General features: G+C 42.6%; 1 protein-coding gene across 1 annotated transcript in view; it reads right to left on the minus strand.

Annotated features, from left to right (window-relative positions):
- Window positions 1-13,851, minus strand: part of LOC145413653 (uncharacterized) — a 204,735-nt gene that overhangs the window by 80,668 nt on the left and 110,216 nt on the right. Inside the window, exon 7 of the mRNA XM_080283311.1 lies at window positions 3,371-3,539. Coding sequence (XP_080139437.1) covers window positions 3,371-3,539 — 169 coding nt within the window. The remainder of the gene's footprint in view (window positions 1-3,370; window positions 3,540-13,851) is intronic.

The following is a 13,851-nucleotide window of genomic DNA, read 5'->3' on the forward strand; positions in this document are numbered from 1 at the left end:
TCAGCCTTTGCTTGATCTTGCCACTGCGAGCAGGTTAATAAGCAGGATGCAGGTGAGGAAGGCAGCAAGTGTGTCTGGCTTGACTGCTGAAATGCTGATGGACTCAGGAGATATAGGAGTGGGGTTAGTTTCTGATTAGATAAATACGATTATACAGTATATGAGAGTGTTGTCACAGATGACTATATGAAGAGTGTGACTGTAAATGTGTAACGGGGAAGGGTGATGCCCTGGAAAGAGGAAATTATAGGGGTATAAAACTTTTGGACCAGATAATGAAGATAATGGAGAGAGTTCTAGAAGGTATGATCAAAGAAAGTGAATACTGATGAGATGCACTTTGAGTTTATGTCAGGCAGGAGGACCACTGATGTCATATTCATTGTTCAACAGCTTCTGGAAAAATATAGAAGAAAGAAAAGGGCTCTGTACTTTGTTTTTATTGATTCAGAGAAGGTCTTTGACAAAGTCCCTATGGAGGTGGTAAAGTGGGCAATGAGAAAGCTTCGGATTGAGGAGTGGCTGCTTAGAGAGATTATGGCTATGTATGTGGGTGTTTGCAACCAGGTGTGAGTGAATGGAGATTTCAGTGATGAGTTTTCCATGAGCGCAGGCCTGCATCATGGGTCAGTCTTAAGCTCCTTATCGTTTATCATGGTGCTTGAAGCCCTCTCATGTGACTTCAGAACTGAACTCCTGTGGGAGATTATGCTGATGAATTTGGTGTTTATTGCAGAGAATGAAAGGGAGGCAGAGGAAAGATTTACAAAGTGGGAAGATCATATGGGACACAAGGGCTTGAGAGTACATGCAGATAAAACAAAGGTGATGGTATCTACGGTTGGTGGCAGTACTGTACTGTCAAAGAAGAAGGAGAGTGGCCATGTGCAGTTTGCCACAAGGAGGTGGGAAGTAATTCCATCTTGTGCAGTGTCTGTTATACATGGATGCAAAGGACATGTAGTGGTAATAAAGGCAGACTGCGAGATAACACTGACTTTTGGTGTGCGGAGTGTCGAGGAGAGCATGTGGAGATTGTCAGGCATGAAAGGATTTATTTTCCTGGCAAGTCTCTCGAGTGTGTGGAAGAGTTTTGTTACTTGGGTGACGCTATGTGCTGGAGGTAAAGCTGGAGCTGGCTCCGTGGCTAGAGTGAGGAGTGGCTGGAGGACCATAAGGTGTTTATGGCATTCCTGGATCTGGAAAAAGCATACGAAAAGTGGACAGAGAAGGATTGTGGAAAGTTTTGCACATGTACAGTGTAGATGGAAAGCTGCTAGGTACTGTCAAGAGTTTTTATGATGGTAGTGAAGCATGTGTAAGGGTTAATGGGCATCTAGGTGAATGGTTCACGATCAGTGTGGGCGTGCGACATGGTTGTGTGATGTCCCCATGGCTGTTCAATATATATATGGATGGGGTGATGAGAGAAGTAAAACATGAGTAATGGAGAGAGTGATGGCATTGGTAATAAATGATGGATGAAATATCTCAAATTTGTTGTATTCTGATAATGCGGTACTGCTTGCAAGTACTGTACCAGACAAGAACTTGGTACGCTAATGAAGGGTTTTGCTGATGTCTGTGAGCGTTGTGCCTTGAGAGCTGATGTACAAAAGAGTAAAGTGATGGTTATTGAGAGAGAAGGTGACTCCCAGTGCGATGTTACAGTGAATGGAGAGAGACTGGAATTGGTGAGAGAGTTCAAATACCTGGGTACAGTGATAGAAAAGAGAGGAATATGTGCAAAAGAAGTTGAAAGTAGGGTGACACACAGAAGAAAAGTAGCTGATGCAATGAAGGCCTTGATAAGAAACTGAGGCTTGAGTGTTGCAGCTGCACAAGACTTACATGAAGGAGTGTTAGTGCCAACTTTAACATATGGATGTGAGCCTATGGTGTGGCATGAAAATGAAAAGTCAAGAGTAAGAGCAGTGGAGATGGGACTGATGAGAAATGTATGTGGTGTACAGAGGGTGGATAGGATACGAAATAATGTGATCCGTGAAACATGTGGAGTAAGGAAGTCGGTGGACACCAAAAACAAAGAGAGTGTACTGAGATGGTATGGTCATGTGGGGAGAATGGATAACAACAGAGTGGTGAAAGAGGTATAACTGAGAGAATCTGAAGGAGGGAGGTGGTGAGGCAAGCCAAGGAGAAGGTGGAGTGATATGGTGGATGAGTGTGTGAGGAAGAGAGGTTTGGATGTCGGTGAGGATAGGGAACTGACAAGAGATCGAGCTGGCTGGATGAATGTTATGAGAAGAAGTGCATGATCAGGGATATGGCACCCCTTTTAATGTGGCAGCGTCCGGATTGACTCTCTCGGATACGTTTATGTGAAGCTACAAAAAGTGGTGAATGTTTTTGGTGTATCCGATAGAACCAGGATTCCGCGGGCTTGAACGATGAGTGAATGGATGCGTGGCCCATTGGACTGGGCAAATTTGGGCTGTCTGGACACTGATACTCCTCACCTGCCCCAGGGTGGGAAAGGAGGTCCGGATGATGATGACGATAAAAACAATCATGTAATGTAAAAATTTGTAACTACCTTGGTTGTAATTTTTACAGTGAATGTAAACTCAGGCAATAAGTAAACAGTCCGATTACCTGAAATCTCATCAGATAAATAATATTCTAAATCTGGTAGTATGGTAGGTTAACTGTCTAATTTTACAAGTTTTAAACTTGGTTACCATCATCCTCGAGAGTTATCACTATGGAAGTAGTGTGGGACTAAAAGCTTGGTAGCTGACCTTCTTTAAACATTTCCTTGTTGGGGACTCAACCACATTTACTTACTCCTGGCAGTGACTACTACACATATCTATCTCTTCTATATTACTGCAATCTATTCCCCAGAGTATGGTGGATATGTAAGCCTTGGGTGGCGGCTGTTGGAAGAAACCTCTGAATTCAAACCCAAGGCCCTAAGTAATAGTTGGCAACAGTAAGGGCATACAGCCATTAAAAACTTTCCCTTGTTACTTGTTGGTGGCACACTGGTGGTTTTAACACTACACATCGCCCAGTATCTCTGTTAGTTCCCATTAACAAGTGGAAAAAGCTTACACATCATGTACATGCATGGCCATGACAAACAAAAGACAACCTACTTACCAATCCCTGACAATGCCCAATCAACAAAATTAAACTCAGGGATAATGAACAGCATTAAAAGGCATACCTGATAAAAAAGCAGCACCAGCTACAAAAGCTGATATCAGAATTGTGTCAAGAGCAATTAGTACACATATCAAACCACTGTGTGAACAATAACAACTCCCTTCTGAGAAGTGATCCAGAAAAAATAATCTATATGATCACTGCTGCAAAGCTTTACAGTACAATCATTCCTCCTGACCTGTCTTGAAGTCATGAATGACCCGGTACGTCTCAGTGGTGAGGTCAGAGAGGCCAGGCAAGTTAAGAAGGAACATCCCTTCAGCATGGAGGTGTGGCAAGTACCGGAACGACACCAATTTTTCCTCAGCTTCGTAGTGTTGCGACTCATAGGCAATGGTTCCCAGGTTCTGTGAGCATGTGAGAAGAGAGGAATAACATTTCATAATCATTCAGCTATGGTACTTTATTTCACTTCTCTGTTCTACAGACATTTTGTTCCCTTCAAGAAGAGAAACATAACAAAATAATATCTTGGCTGAACTGTTTTTACACATCTCTCTCATTCTCTCCTCTTCTCTTTTTCCTACTCTCTTACCCACTATATACATCACTTACCTCACTTCCTCCAAGTAGTCATGGTCTCCTCCAGCAGTGCTAGTTACTTTCCACCATTGATGTGTGCTGCATTCTGTCCACATTTCTATAGCACCTCGCTGTGTCTTCCATCCACTCCATCTCACACATAACTGCATACCTTCTACTTTATCTTCCATATCAAAACTTCCATATATTCAAAGGTAACACTCTTTATAGTTATGATTCTTACTCTGCTGCTCCTCAGAAACTCATCTCACCTGTTAAACTCTTTCAAATTTCTCCCCCACTCAATATCAACAGTCCATATCATTATGTAATTGCTGGTAAGGAACAGTGTACAGCATCTTCACTTTCATTCCATTACTTTCACATGTACTATCAAAGTTTTCTTACAGACTGTAATTTCATCCCATATCTGCAAATATACATGCACAGTTATCACACATTTCTTCCACTCTTTCACTGCTCTCATTACCCTCTAAACTATCCCTCTTATGACATCTCCATCCCCATCAATTTTTCTATATCCCTTCCAAACCCCTTTCTCTTTATCTCCGATTCATTGATGTTGTGTACACCATCCGCTGTATTCCATTTTCTCATACCTCAAGCTTCATTTTAATCATCTCATATTCATTACATACTCTATAAAACCATTTAACTGTATTGCCAACTTTCCCACTGCAACAAAAACTGCAAGCAGGGCTATGGCCAGGATGCAGTTACAGAGGATAGTAAGTGTGTCTGGGTTGACTGCTGAAATGCTGAAGGCCTCACGAGACAGAGGAGTGGGTTTAGTTACTGATCTGATAAATACGCTTATATATGAGAGTGTTGTCACAGATGAGTGGCTGAAGGGTGTGACTGTAAATGTATACATGGGGAAGGGTGATACTCTGGCAAAAGGAAATTATAAAGGCATAAAACTTTTGGACCAGATAATGCAGGTAACAGATACAGTCTTAGAAGGAATGATTAGGGAAGAGTGAATAATGATGAGAGGCAGTTTAAGTTTTTGAAACACAAAGGGACCACTGATGGCATATCCATTGCCTGACAGCTTCAGGAAAAATATATAGCAAAGAAAAGGGAGTTGTACTTGTTACTATTGATTTGGAGAAGGCCTAAGACAGAGTCCCTAGGAGTAGTGAAGTGGGCAATAAGAAAGCTTGGGATCGAGGAGTGCCTGGTTAGAGTGGTTACGGCTATGTATGTGAAAGTGAATGGAGATTTGAGTGATGACTTTTTCATAAATGCTGGCATGCATCAAGGGTCAGTCTTGAGTCCATAATTGTTTGTCATGGTGCTTGAAGCTCTTTCACATGACTTGACAAGTGGACTCCAATGGGAGATGTTGTATGCTGATGATTTGGTGCTGCCTGCAGAGAATGAAAGGGGGGCAAAGGAAAGATTTAAGAAATGGAGAGATGGAATGGTTCATAAGGGTCTGGGAGGAAATGCAGATTAAACAAAGGGGATAATATCTAGGGCTGGTGGGAGTACTGTCAAAGCAGAGGGAGTGTGGAGTGTGGCCACATACAGTTTGCCACAAGGATGTGGAAAGCAACTCCATCCTGTGCTTTATTTGTTTTAAGTGGGTGCATACAAGAAGAAATTATATTAGAGGTAGACTGCAAGATAATGCTGTTCTCATGCGTGAGATGTGTCAGGGAAAGTATATAGTGTCACATATGAATGGATTTATCTTGCTGGTGAATCTCATGAGTGTATAAGAAAGTTTTGTTTTTTGGGGGACATGTTATCTGGTGGAGGTGGGACTGGAACTATCCCTGTGGCTGAAGTATGAAACAGTTGGAATAAGTTTAGGAAGTAAGTTCAGTGAGACGGAAGAAGTGGATGTTAGATGAAACATGAAATGCAATTCAGAAATGGAAAGAGGTGAAGTTATGAAGTGAAGAACAACATGATGGCCAGGTAGTTGAGGTACTTAGAGCAAAGTGCTGGAGTTTACATTCTGAAGTAAAAAGAATCATTAGACATGATAAGAAGAGGCTATATGATGAAAAGGCAACAGAGACAGAAAGTAAATTAGGCAAAAATGACGGTCAGAGCAAAAGAGCAGTGTATCAGGCCATAAAGGAGTTAACTGGGACTGAAATAAGAAGGAAGGAAATACTGTACCTGTACGAGATAGAAATGGTAATTTGATGACTAAAGATTTGGATATAAAAGGAAGGTGGAAAGAGCATTCTGAATCTGTTGTAAATAGACCAATCCCAGCTGAAGAGGATATTTTGCAAGCCGAGAGAGATTTGCAGACGGAAACAGGGGATATAAACTTGGAAGAGGTAGCAAAATCTATAAAGGAATTAAAGAATTTTAAGGCCCAAGGAGAGGATGGAATATTTCCTGAAATGCTGAAGGTAGAAAATGAGAGGTTGATGAATGTGCTTTTGAAACTTTTTAATGTGGCTTGGGATAATGATGGAATTCCAGAAGTGGAAAAATGGAGTCATTATAAAATTTGTGTACAAACTGGAGAGGGATAACTTTAACACCTGCAGTTGCAAGAGTCTTTTTCCAAAATCTTGTTGAACAGAATAGAGCCAGTAATTGATAAAATTTTAAGAGAAGAACAAATGCGATTTAGAAAGGGCCGACGTTGTAATGATCTAATTTTTATTGTAAGGCATCTAATGCAACAAACTAATGAGATGAAAATGCCACTTGGTATGTGTTTTGTGGTTTGAAAAGGCGTTTGATAGTGTTTCACGTAGAGCTATGTTGAAAATTATGAGATTCTACGGTATACCTAAAAAGTTTGTAAATACAGTATTATTAGAAGCCTGCATGAAGGTTCTTTCTGTAAGGTAATGGTGGGTGGTTCTTCGAGTGATCCATTTGAAATTAGGTCAGGAGTGATTCAAGGAGGAGTTATTTTGCCCTTGCTGTTTGTTTTGGTTATGGATTATGTTATGAGAAAGGTTGTAAGAACAGGTGCAGGAATTAACTGGAAAGAAAAGAAGAGGCTGATGGATTTGGTCTACGTTGATGATACTGTACTAATTTGCGAAGTATTTACGAGATGCATAGGGTGCTTGATTGTCTGGTGGAGGAAGGAGAAAAGTGGGATTGGTAATAAATTGTGGAAAGACTGAAATTATTACTATGAACATAGAGAATCAAATCAATTGTGTAACTGGGAATAATGTGGTGAAGAATGTAGAAAATTTTAAATATCTGGGAATGATTGTATCATCTAATGGATCATTAAACAATGAAACTGAGGAGAGGATTAGACAGGCTTGGCATGCTGTTGGAATGTTGAAATCTGTTTGGAATACTAATATGCTTTCGGTACATACTAAAGTAAAAATTAAAAGCCCATGGTTAGACCAATTTTGATTTATGGGCATGAGTCATGGTATAGTAAAATTGCAACAGATCAGAAAGTATTAGGATTTGAGAATAAAATACTGAGAAGGATTCTTAGGGTAAAGTGGCAAGACAGAGTTATAAATGAAAGAGTAAGAGATATTATGACAGTGACACCAGTTGAATATGTGAGACTGTCTTGCTGGAAATGGCTGGGGCAGAAAAGAAGGTTGTTTAATACAGGATGTGCTAGAGTGGACTGCTAGAAGAAGAGACAGAGGTAGGCCGAGGGAGACCTGGTAGAGGACAATGAAAAGAGAAGCAGGAGAGGAGTGTTGGTGGGACCTGAAGTGGACTGTAAGAGACAAGTATTGGTGGAGAGAGTTCATCGAGACCCAATGCATCCTGTGGGGTGCCAAAGGAAATGATTAACTGATTTGAAGTTTAGGGAGCTGTTGCCTCTCCTGACACTGTTACGTGTGTAAGAATATACACACAGTACCCTCGCGTCCAACACGGTAATATTATCATGCACAGCTCCCATGTTGGACCAAAAACGTGTTGAACAAACAACAGAGTTTATGGGGAAAAATGAATTATGTCGGGAACCCAAGGAAAAGTCACCCTAAATACCTACCATATACCTATACATATAATGATACTACTATAATTATAATAAATGTTACTGTATTATGAATGATAACTAACCTTTTAGGATAGGGTTGGTGGGCTTGCTGGGCATGGAAGGTGGTATCCGAGGCTGTAGGTAGTCCTACTGGGTCACCGGAGGATGGCTGCTGGAGTCACTAGCCGGTAATGGCTGCTGCTCCTCCTCAACCTTCCTCATAAATCCTTCAAAATCACACTCAGAATCACTATCCTTGTCCACATCCATGGAAGGTCCTGCTTCTGCCTGTCCTAGCACTCTTCTCTCTTCCTCCTCTTGCTGGAAGAAGCTAGTGATGAGTGTCTGAGTCCTCTTGTTATTGTGCCTCCTGTACAGATCAGCATAGTAATGCACACTGTTTTCCATAGTATGTATCACTTCCTGGCGTCGGACTTCCTTAGGCTCCCTGTTCATGGCCTCCTTAAGAATTTCAACAGCATGAAGTATCTCGGTAACATCCTGCATCTTCAGGGGGGGAGCTGGAGGTGCGTTGGAGTCTGCAGCGGCCATTCTTGCCTCCTCCTCCACCTGTGCCTCGTCAATTGCAGCAACTCGATGAACAGCTTCGTCCAAGGTGGTCTCCTCTCGGAGTTGCACAAGGTCTGTTAAGTCCTCCCCTGTAACCTCTTCATAGCCGGGGACCCTCTGAAGTTCTGCCAAGGTTGCCTGCCTGCTGTTCTCAGGACACTGAAGTGACTCTTGTTGGTGACAAGTGGTGAAGTAAGGAGTTAGCTTGCGCCAGGCATGGTTGATTGTTGCCATGTTAACACTATCCCAGGCAGCCACAATACTGTCAACACAATTTTTCATATTGAACTTTTTCCAAAACTGTACAACAGTCATAGCAGCTGGGTTACTTGGAGTAGCTGACGTCATGGCAGGATGGGGAGATTCCTGAGGTGGTGATGCTGGCGGTGGTGTGGCAGCGCTTGTTCCTGGTACAGGTGAGTCATGATCAGGAGAGGACAAGCAAGATGATGCTGGTGAACTGTCGAGGCTTCCACCCAATTCTGCCTGCATCTGCTTCACCTCTGAAAAAGTTTCTGTTGATCTCTGAAGATGTCGGCTTAGTCTCTGGTTGTTAAACATCTTGAAGTTACTTATGACCTCCTGGTCAAGAGGCTGCAAAAGTGACATGGTGCTAACTGGTAAAAACACCACCTTCACTGCTGGGTCTACGTCAGCCAAGATCTGAGGGTGTCCACGGGCATCATCAGCTAGCAGGAAGATTTTCTCAGGAAGTTTCAGAGCTCTCATCTTGAGTTTTGCATCCGGGATGAAGTGTTTCTTAAACCACTCCATGCAGGACACTGCAGTCATCCAACCCGGGTCACTTCTATGCCAGATAACATCCAGATCTGCCATAGAGCGGTTGTAGATGCACCTGGGGTGTGCCACCTTGCTTATAAAAAACGGTCTCATTTTATGAGACCCAGAGGCATTGATGGTAAGGAGTAGAGATACCCAGGACTTGTCCACCTTCCTGCCGTGTCCCTGGCAGCTGGTTTTCATGATGTAAGTGTTGTTAGACATCTTCTTCCATTGTAGTCCCGTCTCGTCCATATTGTACATTTGATGTGCTGTGTACCCTTCCTTCTCTACGATGTCCTTCTGTGGAGATGGGAATTCTGAGGCACAGATGTGGTCTGCTGAAGCAGTTTCTCCGTCCAACATGGCCCGCCGTATCTCCTTCCTCTTCAAAAACGAAGCAAACCACCCTGTAGAGGCACGGAATGAGTCAGGCTGTGACCCACTCTTCCTCGCAGCCACACTAGAACTTCTTCATCATTTCCCTGATGTTCAAAGAATCTACAGGAACACCCTCTGCCTCCTTCCTTCATATGTACATACTGAGGTACCACTCCATTATGATGATTGCTGGGTCAGTAGGCCTGCACCTGGAGTCAAGTGGCCCGCCTCCATAAGCCTTCACTGACACTAGGATCTTGTCTTGGTTTTTTATTATGATCCTTATGCTGGCTTCATTCATGTCGTAGACCTTGGCGATGTCCACATTCCTTTCCCCTTTCTTCTTCCTCTCGATGATTTCTAGCTTGGTGGCCTGAGGAAGGTGCTGCCGCTTCTTGGGGTTCTCAGAAGGCTTCCTAAGCATCGTGAGCAGGGTAAAATGCAGTAGCAATGGCAGAAAATGCAGCGAGGAAAAAGCACCGTCCAATGCAAATTATGTGACTGAGTGGCGCTGTGGCGGGAGAAACTTAAACAAAACATCACGTGAGAGCAGAAGCGTTTTTAATTGGGCGACATCACGATCACCTCACGATAGCGGGTGGGGGAGGCTACTTGATCGGAAGTTTTGATTGGCTGTCAGCATCACGGGAACATCCAGTATGACTGTGTTGGACTGGGGGTGATCGTGCTAGGGGCGAACTCTGTGGATTTCGCCCATCTCTCGAAGCTCCGTCCGTGTTATGCTAACATACCCGTGTTACAGTAAATCGTACTAAATTTTTGCTCTCTCTGCTGGAAGCAAACCGTCCTGGACAAATGCGTGTTGGATGCGAGGGTACTGCATTTTTGTGTTTATTATGTACAGTATAGTGCATGTCGCTGTGTGTGTGTGTGTGTGTGTGTGTGTGTGTGTGTGTGTAAGTGCGTTGATGCCGTGTACACCAGCATCCACACACATGCACTCGCTCATGTTCTTGCCTGTTCATTACTTAACACATTCATAAAGTCTTAGTTAATTTTGCTTGCTCTCTCGACGAGTGTGTGACTAAAATTGTTTTTAATATTGGTAGGATAGAAGTTATGGAAGCAATGAAGAAAGTCAAAATGGGGAGAGCACCAGGAATTGATGGAGTGTGCGGTGAAATGCTGAAGCATGGGGGAGAGACGATAGTAGAATAGATGTGGAAGATGTGTAGACTGGCCTGGGAGGAAGGTAGAGTCCCGGAGGATTGGAAATCAGGTATAATTATTCCCTTGTACAAAGGAAAAGGGAAAAAAGAAATGTGTGTGGTAATCATTGGGGCATTTGTCTTCTAAGTGTAATAGGAAAAGTGTACGGTAGGATACTTATTGACAGAGTTAGGGAAATAACAGAGGAATTAGTTGGAGAAGAACAGAGAGGCTTTAGGAAGGGAAGAGGTTGTGTACATCAGATATTCATTCTTAGATCTTTAGTGGAAAAGTTCTAGAGAAGGGAAAGAAGTTGTATGTGGCTTTCATGGATTTGGAGAAAGCATATGACAGGGTGGATAGACAAGGATTATGGAAGGTATTAAGAACATATGGAGTAGATGGGAAGTTGTTGAATGCTGTGAAGAGTATGTATGATGGTGCTAAGGCTGCAGTGCGTGTGGATGGTGAACTGAGTGAATTTTCCTCTTTGAAGGTTGGGCTGAAACAGGGATGTGTCATGTCTCCATGGTTGTTCAATCTGTACATGGATGGGGTAATAAAAGAGGTACAAGGTAGGGCAGTGGATGTTGGAGTGGCCCTGGTGAGAGAGGGTAGTGTTTGGAAACTCCCTGTACTGTTGATTGCAGATGATACTGTGTTGTTGTGTGAAGACAACGGGGAGCTGCAAGGCTTGGTGGATGAGTTTGGGAGAGTGTGTAAGGAATGGAATCTAAAGGTGAATGTAGGGAAGAGTAAAGTGATCGTCTTTGAGAGAAGTGAAGTCCGTGAATGTACAGTGGGGTTGGATGGTGAGGAAATGAAAAATGTGAATACGTTTAACTACTTGGGTAGTGTGATGAGTAGGGATGGAAGTTTGGAGGGTGAAGTGCTTGAAAGGGTACAACAAAGAAGAAAGGTTGCTGGTTCCCTGAAGGCAATGATAAGAAACAGGGAAGTGAGCATGGAAGTGAAAAAGTTACTACATGACAGTATTGTGATACCAACTCTAACATATGGAAGTGAAGCTAGGACGTTGTTGGAAGGACACAAGTCAAGAGCGAGAGCAATGGAAATGAGTTATTTAAAAGGAGCCTGTGGAGTAACACGTAGAGACAGGCTGACAAATGAGGATATAAAGGAGCATTGTGGTGTGGATGTGGATGTGATAGGAAGGATTAGGAGGAACACACTGACGTGGTTTGGCCATGTGGAAAGGATGGAGGGTGAGAGACCGACAAGGAGAGTGTATGTGAGTGAGGTGGAGGGGGGGAGAGGGAAGGGGAGGCTGAGGATGAGATGGAGGGATGGAGTGGAGAGGTATATGAGAGAGGGGGGTGTGAGTTGGGAGCAGGGCGGTGAAATGGCGGGGGACAGGACGATGTGGAGGCGATTTGTTTGTGGCCACCCCGTAAGGGATTGAGGCGGATAGACTTGCTGTGGAACTTAATCTGGTGACACAAAGATTTGTATTCACCAGCGATATTTATAACTTTCGCTGACCAGGGGAAAGACTAAATTGCTTAACGATTTTCTGCATGTTTCTCATCTGGCCCCCCCAGCTATGTGTTATTGTGTGCATGCGACCAGAGCGTATAAGGTTGAATATTTTGGATGGTGACAATTTTTTGTGGGTTGGCGTCGGGAGAGGGTGTGTTTGGTTTTGAGAGAGAGAGGGAGGAGAACTGTTTTGTGTATTGTATATATTTCTGAACATCTTTTTCACTTTGTATCAGCATCCTATCGCAAGTATTACTGTATTATTATTATTATTATTATTATTTGTGGCAATTAAGTGCAGTTTAGTTATCTTTTTGTATGATTTTATTTCTTTCGTTTGGCAAGTTTGTTCCCAGCCTTTAGTGTGATTATTCAGGGTATTATCAGGTTGATTGTTTTTCTTTCCTCATTCTTCTGCATTTATCTCATTGTAAATATTGTAAATATTATTAGCTTGTACTATATTTGGTATATTATTCATTGTGTTTATTTTGCCCTTGCTAACATCAAATAATTTACTTTCAGACCTGCGTTGCAAGATTGGAGTTAGATGTTTTTTGTTTTTTTCATCACTTAACTATTTGTTCATTTCCCTTTTCACTTTTTTTTTTTTCTGTTTTTTACCCAGTCGGATTGTTATCTTGTGTTGCCTACTCCCATCTCGTAACATATAAACTGGCTTTACCTAGCCAGGATAATACCCTGATATTTTGATTATCGTCATTGCGGTGTGTCATTATGGAGGTTAGAACTATTGATGTTACTGTGGCACCCCTACACATTGTGACTCAGCAAGATGCAGTTGACTTTATTAACTCATGACCAACGAAGGATAAGGTTAGAAGGTTGCAGAGGCAGGAGTTAGCCTTAGTTGCCCAAGCTCTTAATATTCAGAATGAGTCAGGTAATGCCTTCCTGTTAACTAACTTAATCTGCCACCAACTGCTTGGCACAGACCCATATGAAGTCCCAGGATCCATACCAGAACTTGAATCAGTTTCTAGATCAGTTCATTCATCCCATGATACTTTAGCAGAGGTCACTGTCATCCAGCAGAATGAATCTACTGATGCAGAGCAGGCTAAGCGTGATCATGAGAATAGGATGTTACAGCTTCAACTACAGCTTCAGAGGGAGAAGGAGGAGGAGCAGAATAAGACGTTACAGCTTCAACTACAGCTACAGAGGGAGAATAGCAGACTACAGGAGAAGATAAAACTGGAGCAGATGAAGCTTGACTATGAAATGCATATGAATTGCCCAAATGCCCCAGGTAATTTTCCCCATTCTTTTTCAGAATTTAGAGTAGCTGAACCCACTAAATTAGTTCCCCCATTTGATGAGTGCTCAGTCTTGGAGTTCTTTGACCAATTTGAGAAGATTGCTACAGGTAACAAGTGGACCTGAGACAGCTGGTCATCTCTAGTTCAGACAGTAATCAAGGGTAAAGCGCTGAAGGCCTATGACAGTCTTAGCCACCACGAATTAAAGGATTATGAGGTACTAAAGAAAGCCATACTGTGTCCATACGAGATGAGACCTGAAGCTTACAGGCAGAAGTTGAGGAATTGTAGGAAGCACCCTCACAACACTTTTGTAGATTTCAGTAGGCAGATGACTGATGCATTTAATTAATGGATGCGAAGTGAGGATGTCTCAGAATCTTATGTTAAGCTTAAGGAACTTGTTATCTTCGAGAACTTCCTCGATAAGATTGATACAGATTTAAGAACTTACACTGCTGATAAAAAAGTAAGAAT

The sequence above is a fragment of the Coenobita brevimanus genome, chromosome 97, assembly GCF_032717465.1.
Source record: "Coenobita brevimanus isolate Jiangsu-jjx chromosome 97, ASM3271746v2, whole genome shotgun sequence".
NCBI classification, from domain to species: Eukaryota; Metazoa; Arthropoda; class Malacostraca; order Decapoda; family Coenobitidae; genus Coenobita; species Coenobita brevimanus.